The sequence below is a fragment of the Oxyura jamaicensis genome, chromosome 11, assembly GCF_011077185.1.
Source record: "Oxyura jamaicensis isolate SHBP4307 breed ruddy duck chromosome 11, BPBGC_Ojam_1.0, whole genome shotgun sequence".
Taxonomy (NCBI): Eukaryota; Metazoa; Chordata; class Aves; order Anseriformes; family Anatidae; genus Oxyura; species Oxyura jamaicensis.
Window position 1 is genome coordinate 16,056,525 of NC_048903.1, and position 8,839 is coordinate 16,065,363.

General features: G+C 40.9%; 1 protein-coding gene across 1 annotated transcript in view; it reads left to right on the forward strand.

Annotated features, from left to right (window-relative positions):
• The first annotated feature begins 8,404 nt into the window (after positions 1–8,404).
• Positions 8,405–8,839, forward strand: part of CDYL2 (chromodomain Y like 2) — a 58,815-nt gene continuing 58,380 nt past the window's right edge. The window contains exon 1 of the mRNA XM_035336849.1: positions 8,405–8,697. Coding sequence (XP_035192740.1) covers positions 8,674–8,697 — 24 coding nt within the window. The 5' untranslated portion in view covers positions 8,405–8,673. The remainder of the gene's footprint in view (positions 8,698–8,839) is intronic.

Genomic DNA, 8,839 nt, shown 5'->3' on the forward strand with positions numbered 1-8,839 from the left:
TCCAACTTGCTTTGTTCCAACCAGACTGGGTAGGAGATCTGGGTTTCAGTGCAAAGGTACAGACCTGAGTCTCATCCCTACGCAGGTTTGACCCTTCCCTGACTTTTCAAGAATTCACACCGGTAACTGAATCAGTCTTTCGCATTAAAACGAGTTTTTTTCATTTCCTTCTTTTAACTCTCACTTTAGGTCCATCCATCATGGTTTAAGAAAGCCCTGTTATGGAGACTGTGGACTAGTCCATGCCTACCACGAGTGGGCTGGCTGCCAGCTCATCTATACCAACACAGCCTGGTAGGGACACTAAAGCAAAGGTAAATGGTTCGTTATTTGTAAATCAGTACCATAAAAGGAGCTCAAATTTTTAATAGTTGCTCTGGTGCTACAACTGATAAAGTTAAATTCTTAACATTTTTACAGTTAAGAATGTTTAATGCCTTAAAATAAAAATTAAAGTATACAAAAATTAGATTAACGTCTAAGAACCAGAAATTACTGTTTTGCATGTTGTCAAAAATGCATAAGCATGCTTTCGAAGTGTACTTTTCCTGCAAATAAACGCAATGCAAATACTGGGTCCCATAAGGCCTGGTTTATAGCCCTAACCCTAAAAAGCAGTCCTAAGGATTAGCATAGTTAAGTACGTACTGTAATGTAGCCTGTTGTATATTCATTCACAGTGGGTATAATTCTCTTCTTAGAGATATTATGAAACCCAACAACAGCCCTTGTATGTAAATGGAAAGTTCCACTAGCCTGTGTTTAAAGGTATCTATAATTACAAATAATTGACACGTATGAAATATTTACATATTTTAAAATCACTGATTGTAACTATAAGCCACCATAAAATATATTATTTCAAAACATAAAACATCTTAGGAAAATTAAAAAAAAAAAATCCTTTACATTTTAACTTTCATACTCCTGGGTAAATTTTTCTTTGTAAATACATTCATTTTCAAGAAGTATGTCACTAGTAACATTAGGGAGAATTTCTGAATGTCCATCAGACAAAGTTAACACTACTTCTCCCTGGACTACAACAGGCTTTTCCTATTTTGTCAAGATCTAAAAGTTTTAAATTTCCAGGCAAAGAGTAGCTAATCCTTTACTAACATTTAATAATATTTTGAGCTGTGTTAGGATACTCAAATATAACATACATACATTTTACTGAGTGAAATACAACATAATATCCAGGTCCCAAGAATCCTGTAACTGCAAAAAGAAGGCTCAGCTTAAAGAATGTAATCAGAAACAATGCCACATATAATTTAATCAATTGCTGGAGCAAGAGCCTGAGAGCTGTGACATGGATTTTGTCCTTGCCTATGCAGCTTGCTATGATCTGGAGAACCATCGTGCCTTGTTACATTTCATTTTTCAGACCATCGTGTTCAAGACACTTATGTTTCTTATTTGGGAAAGTATTTTGAAAATCTTATGTAAAATAAACTGATTAAATATAGCTTTATGAATTCTAATTTAAATATCCATTTAATCTTAAGTAAAAACTTTTTTTTTTTTTTTTTTTTTTTTTTAATGTGTGTGTGTGGTAGAACACTGGAACAAGTTGCTCAGACAGGCTGTGGAATCTCCATCCTTGGAGATGTTCAAAACACAAGTGGAGAAGGTCCTGAGCAAATGAGTTCTGGTTGATCCTGCTTTGAGCTGGACTAGATGATCTAAGGAGGTTTTTCTCCAATATCCATTATCCCTTTGGTGTACTATGTTTTTCGCACATAAGCAAAGAAAAATGGAAGTGGAGGCCCTTGGACTTGTAGCTTCAGGTTCTCTACCCTGACGAGTATTGACTTTATGTAATCCTTTTCATAAATGGACCAGGCTCCATATTGCCCTTCATTTGTAAGGAAGAAGTCTTTTAGTTTTCTGAATTGTTATCTGTCCTTGCATGGTTTCAGGGTTATTACTATAACCATTCAGAGTTACTGCTTCTCATTGTGCTGCCCTCATGAATAGCCTAGCTATACAGAGGATGTTTTGTGAGTGGCAAATACAGAGACCCAAAATGAGTCCATGATTAAAAAAAAACAAAACACAGTATTGCTTAACATACAAATATACAGAAGTACGCCTTAAAACCCTGCATATTTGCATATTAGTGGATATTGCTAGCTCAGTGCAATTTTAAAGCACAAAATTTCAGGGAAATATATTAATTAGCTTACTAATATGCTGTAATATACCGTGATCACTGAATATTATATATACTTCGCATGTAAACAATACTTAATTTGTCAGGTGTTTCCCCTTAAGAGAATTTTCCAGTCATTTCAGTGTTTTCTATCTTGTCTTGCTATTTATGGATTCTTTATAAGATTTCTTATGCAGCTTGTCCAGATAGCACTGATAAAACTTAACGCAACTTCCTTTAATTGGCACTGCCCAAGTTTCAAGTCCCACGTTGCATTACAACTTCTAACATTCTTAGGTATTCACACAACCTCATTTTTTGCTTAACAGAACAAAGCACTTGAGTTATGCACTTCACACTTCTGTTCCTACCCACATAAAAACGAGACCAAAACCCAATGTCTCTTACCATGGATTCTTACCTGATGTTCAAGATATACAGGAATGTAAGAAAATAACACTTGTCATTTGCTCCCACTTAATGTATATGATGACTTCCTAAATCTGTTGAAAACTGTTGTGCTGCCAATTTTGAAAGAGAGTTCCCATATGAAATTTATATCTACATGATCTACTCTTTCCCACATGTAGATTCCTTTTTTTTTTTTTTATCACTAGTCAGAAAGTTAGCAGGTCTTGGTTTTAAAAGGACTGTTTGGTACCTTTCTATTACCTATGTCCACATGTCAGGTGGAAGAACAGAATTTGCAAACAAGAGGAAGCAGAACATGGAAAGATGTTATTTTTAGTGTCTTTGGGAGGTACTGGCAAAGAACCAATATGTTCAGCCAAAGGCAAAGCTATCTTAATTTTCAATATAAGAAAAGACACAACAATGATTTGCTTCAGTCCTTGTTGCCAGACGTGGTTCAGTTTCATAAAATGAAATTCTAAATGATACAACATGATGGCAAGAGGAACCAGAAAAGGAGAGGTGAACAGCTGTGGAAGGCACTCAAAATCACAGAGGTCAAAAGAAAACTTCCATTCATTTCCATGTTCTTTGAGTGAGGTCCTACATAACCGTTTATGTTCCAGAATGTGTTCCATTTATGTTCCAAGTATGTGTTCTGGTAAAGCATCCTCTACAATGGCTGTTATGTGGCTGTGACAATAATTCATGGAAAACATACCTTTGCTGACTCACACCAGAAGTCAATTCTGAGCCACTTCTATCTGGTAAGTCTTACTCACTACCAAGTTTTCTTCTTGCTCTTTTCAATGACTGCTGTTACAGAACACTGCTTGTACTGGTTTAGGGAAATACTGTTTTGACAGTGAAGTCTCCTCTAGCAGGGTAATTTCCGTACTTTCTTTTTTTCTGACATTCATATACGCTATCTCTGTTCCTTCTCCTGTGACACACCATCCCATGCCTTCATTCTTAAGGCAGTTTTTTCTCCATTGCTTTTTCTCATGTGATGTCAAGCTGACTGCAATGAGTTGATCCTCGTACTTGCACAGAAATCTGTTGAAAAAAAATCAATAAATCACACGAATCAGCTCACAGAACCAGGGCACACACTAAACCTAATATGAAATACTTCCCATTGAAATTAACTGAGAAGCACCTATGTACTAAGCAACAGGACTTAGAAAATAAGTAAGTCTAAATAGATAATGACACATACACAACTGCACCATACGAATTCCCACACAAATTATTAACCACGGTAGATATTTATGTCTTCTTCCATGCATCTTAGTTGGCATCCATTTTTCCATGCACTCTTGGTCAAAGTTTCATTTTTTCCCTTCCCAGAATGAAGCAAAATTATATTGGCCATACTTACAAAAACAGAATCTGTTCAGTTTGTGGGAAGTAAAGATGGTTTTCAGGACAGCTGCTATAAAGCATCCTTTCAACACCCAAAAGGTTATCTTCTGTGTCATTTGCTGTACACTAACAAATAACATCACTGTGTTTTCTATATATATTGTTTGCTTCATTATACTGTGTTATTTCAGGTTCTGTTTCAAATGCTTTCTCTTGATGATGGGTAATTGCACGTTATAAGATCCAAAGAAGAGTTTGGAGGAAGACATTAATTCAGCATCAGAATCAAATGATCACAACTACTTGTTTGCTTTCAAAGACAGCATGGCACAGTGCAAAACATATTGGGCTTTTCCCAAGTTTACTTCTTGTCACAAAATATGTAAAATCAATTATTTAAAAAACTGGTGCTTTCCTCGTTTCCTTTCATGTTCATCTATTCTCTGATTTTTAGGTATTATCTCTATGGTAAAGACTTCGTCATCTTATTTGGCTACTCCTATATGATTTATCTTTGATAATTTTCCTGACAGCTTCCCTGGGATATTCTAGCTCATTCGGTCCCAAGAACCACACAGCATCACAGCACCAAACCCTAGGAAATCCATCATGCTGCCTATCACCCAGGCATAACAGTGGCGTCATAAGTGACTCTCCTCTTCCTGCCGTAGATACTCACCATTTCCTGCCAGCTCTTCCTTCATGAACTCACTAAAACTTTCTTTCATTTTTACCCTGACTTTTTTTTGTGTTCTGGTCATCCTTCCTTCTTTGGTTGGAGACAGATATTGTGTTAGTGTACTACCTGCTTTAAAATAGTGGATAAATCCAGTTGCTGGTACTAAAATACCCCCCCCCCCTTTTTTTTTTTTTTGTACAGCCAAGGCTTCACACAGCTTCCTCCTTGCATTCACCTTTGGTTCCTTGTCCTTCTCTCCTTCCTCTCACTCACGCCCTGTTTTCATCCTTCTCTCATTTAATTTTAATACCTCCCTGCCACCTAATACAGGACTTCTCTCGACTCCTTTGTTTTCCAAATTATTTTCTCCCATCATTTGGCTTCCTCTTGAAGAGGCAGTGCAGTCCTTTCCAGTGACTTTTCTTAGAGCTTGCTGCCAAAATGCACTATTAGACTGTACACTCCTAGGGAAATGTATTAGTGACTGCACAATATCTACAGTATTTGCATAGCACTGGACAGACTGACTAAACAATCAATAACAAATCAATGGCACGACTATGATAACAGTATTTTAGCTTTCTGAAATAGAATAGTTTCAGTTTTAAGTTTATTCAATCTGAGAGATAATTCCTGTAATTAAAGTAGTAGAAACCAACGCATCAACCAAACCCAAAGAAGTGTTCAAATGTGACGCATCGCACTTGGAATGTCTCCCTTGCTTGCATTACTCTCTTGGGATAGGAAATAGGAGAAGGCGGCAAAACAATAAGAGTAATGAATAATCACATATTTAGCAAAAACATTCAGTTTAGAGTTCATAATTTGTGCTACAAAATCCAGGTTTTTGTAATTTCATTTTACGGTAAAGATATTGACATTTAAAGACAATTAAAATTGATAAATATTTATTTCTAGAAAATCTCTCACCAGAGATTTTTTTTTTTTCAAAAAATAGGTAATTCATTTAATTATTTCTATTTTTTCCGTAAGACTTAGAGATATGCTGCATGATTTAACTAGTTACATTAGAGACCTGCTGGGCAAATGAAGGTCAGTTGGATTTTTTAGAACTTAAAAACTTATCTTCTGCTAAACAGCAGGGAAATACGCTGAAACCACAATTAACTTTTCCCGTATTTGACAATCGCAAAAGCCCTCTTTTTGCTCCTCACTATTGACTCACACACCACTGCATCCCAAGAGACTGTGTACTCTAAAACAAGGAATGAGTAATCAGGAAAAAGATGTTTCCCCTCTTCAAAGTATTTAATAAAGCATTCATCTTTTCAAAACTCCCAAACTAATATTTGTTTGGGTTGTAAATCTTACAGCAATGCTACTGACAGCGTTAACATAATCTAAACACCATGCAACGTAAATACACTTTTCAAAAATATAGACCAGCTCATGGATATTTCTTCCAACATGGTGCAAGGTTGGTTGTTCTAATTTTAGTTGTCTGAGAGCAGAACAGCACCAAAGCCCAGAAAGAACTGTCTGATTATTAGACCTGTCTTGACAGAGAAGACGTATATTCTTCTACAGCTTGGGATGGGACATTCTTTAATTCATTCAAGGCATCTTTGGAGAGAGCTGATACTACAAGGACAGGCAACAATTTCAGAGAAGGGATATTAAAGAGCATATCTGAAAAATGACTCACGGGGCTTGACTGCCATTTTGTTTACTGCTGAAGAAAGCAGCAAAACAGTAGGTGTAATAAAACAGATTCTGAAGAGAAATGTATTAAAATGTCTACTCATCTACTTACGGAAGGAATACTTTGCTCAATGAGGACCGTGAAGGGGTGAATTGCTGATGTAAAAATAAAATTCAGTTTACTATAAGACACAATAATGTATTTCTCAAGATGAAACCATGAGGTGTGATTTTTAAGTAATGCATTTATTATGAATTAAGACATTTGTGCTGCACTAATTACTAAAATGTCTAAAGGCACAGGTAGTTTACAGTATTTCTTAATCCTTTCAACATTTTACTCTTCAATATCAACTCCCAAAAATCCAAATATTGCCGGCAAATTGGCAAGCAATGAAAAATCCTCCCGTTACTTTAGTTAAGAGCTACGTTTTACATAAGCAGAGTTGCTTGTCCTTAGGAATTCAACGTTATTGCACCATCCTGTAGACCACATGAACCATAAATGTCTTTAAGCTCCAAACTACTATAAGATAGTTTTTATTGAACTGTAAGTCAATACTAAACTGGTTAGCTTGCAAGTTCATAATCACCAGAGGTAATATTCACAGTTCAGGAGATTGGGTCAATCAAAACCTATATGTGCATGCATTATTTCCTACTTTCACGACAAAGGGTGACAACGTTAAAAATACCCAATAACAATATTTCAAGAATCCTCTCAGTTGGAAGAGTCTTTGGCTCTACTCCACTTGGAACTTGCTAGAATTGGGGGCTTATAAATGAAATTTCACAAATAATTCAGTGTTCCATATCAGCGACATATATTAACCATACTCAAACTTACTATATTATCCTCAATAACTGACTCCAATCTGCTACTCAGATAATAGCGTGGATGGTGCCAAGTCTCACATTAACATGGAGTGCAATGTTACAGGAAGGACTGAATGCAAAACATGAGAAATGCCAATAAAATGAAGACAAACAAATCCACAACCACGCCCAGCATTCAGCATCACTCCCAAACTCTGGAGCAACGACTACTATACATCAGTTATTAAGGTGAAAACATGGAGTCTAAAAGCCGGTAAAAACTACTACAGCAGGATCATTGTGAAGCTAAAACATGAAGAGCTGACCAGAGCAAAGCCCAACTTCACTCCTTCATATCAAGAAATCTAACATTGAGAGGAAACTCACACCTTACCTGGTGAAACAAATCTCTCACAACGCACAGCCACGAAACTGCAGGAAAATGCCTTTCTACTTGAGAAACCTCCAACAAAACGGAGCCCCTTCCTTCATGGCACCTTCACACAAGAGATGTGCCTCATGGAGGCCACCACACTGGGCCAGGAGGAGGCCATGGTGTCTCCATGCGGGCAGCCCCATGGTGGCAGCACTTGAGGAGGACACCTCTGAGGAGAAGGCCCAGAAGGTTCTGAGATGGAGGTGGCCGCCAGCTCCATGCTGCATTGGAGGGCTGGCCGCCGCATGCTCCTGCACGAAGACCAAGTGGCGGGAGGTCGGCAGCTTCCATTTCCTGGAGAGGGCCAGCTAATTTGCAAAATGGCTGAAAGGGCGCAGGGAGAAGGCTCCTCATCGCCTGGTCGAGGGCGGGTACAAGATAGTACCCCCACCATACTCCCCGGGGCTACAACCTTCCTCGGGGGCCGAGGGGGACTGTCGGAAGGGACCCCGCCACCTCCATTTTCCTCGCCGACGGCCATGGGGTGGGTGGGGCGGCCATGAGGCGCCGAGGGGGCAGGAAGGTGGCGGCCGGGGCCGCCCGAGGCTCCCCGCACACCGCGCCGTGACCTTGGGCGGGCGGCGTGGGCCCGGCCCGCCGCGCCGGCTCTGGTTCCCCCCCCCCCTCCATTTTTTTTTTAATATAATTTTATTTATTTATTTATTTTGGCCGCGGAAAGAGTTTGAAGCGCTCCCGGCTCGGAAAGAAGGAGAAAAGGGGCGGGGGGTGAAGGGGGGGTGGGGGGGGGAGGAAAGCAAAAGAGGAGGCCGCCCTCCGAACGGCCCCGGGACTTTCCCTGGCGGGGGGTAAGGGGAGAGCCGTGCCGGGCCACCCCCGGGCGGGCAAGGGGGGCGTCAGGCGAGGCCGGGGAGGGGGGTGCGAGGAGGTGGGTGCCAGCCCCGCCGCGGGGGAGACGCGGCTCTGGGCGCTGTGCGCCCGAGCTGCTGCCGCCGCTGCTGCTGCTGGTGGTGGTTACGCCAGCCCCGCCGCCTGCCTCTCTGCCTCTCCTCGCCTCTGATTCTGCGCACAGCCAGCCCCGAAGCCTGTCATTCTGCAAAACACAGTTTACTCAACAGAGAGAAGGGGGAGCGGGAGAGGTGGAGAGAAGGGGAGACGGCGCGGAGGAGCCCGGTCCCGCACCCCAGCATGGCTTCGGGGGACCTCTACGAGGTAGCGGGGGGCCGCGGGGCGGGCGGGCGGCGGGGGGGCGCCGCGGAGGGCAGCGTTTGGGAGCCCCCTTAGTTCCCGAAGAGCGGAGGAAATCGCCGAGGGAAGGGCTGGGGTGGGGGGAAAAGGGCTGGCGTGTGTGCCG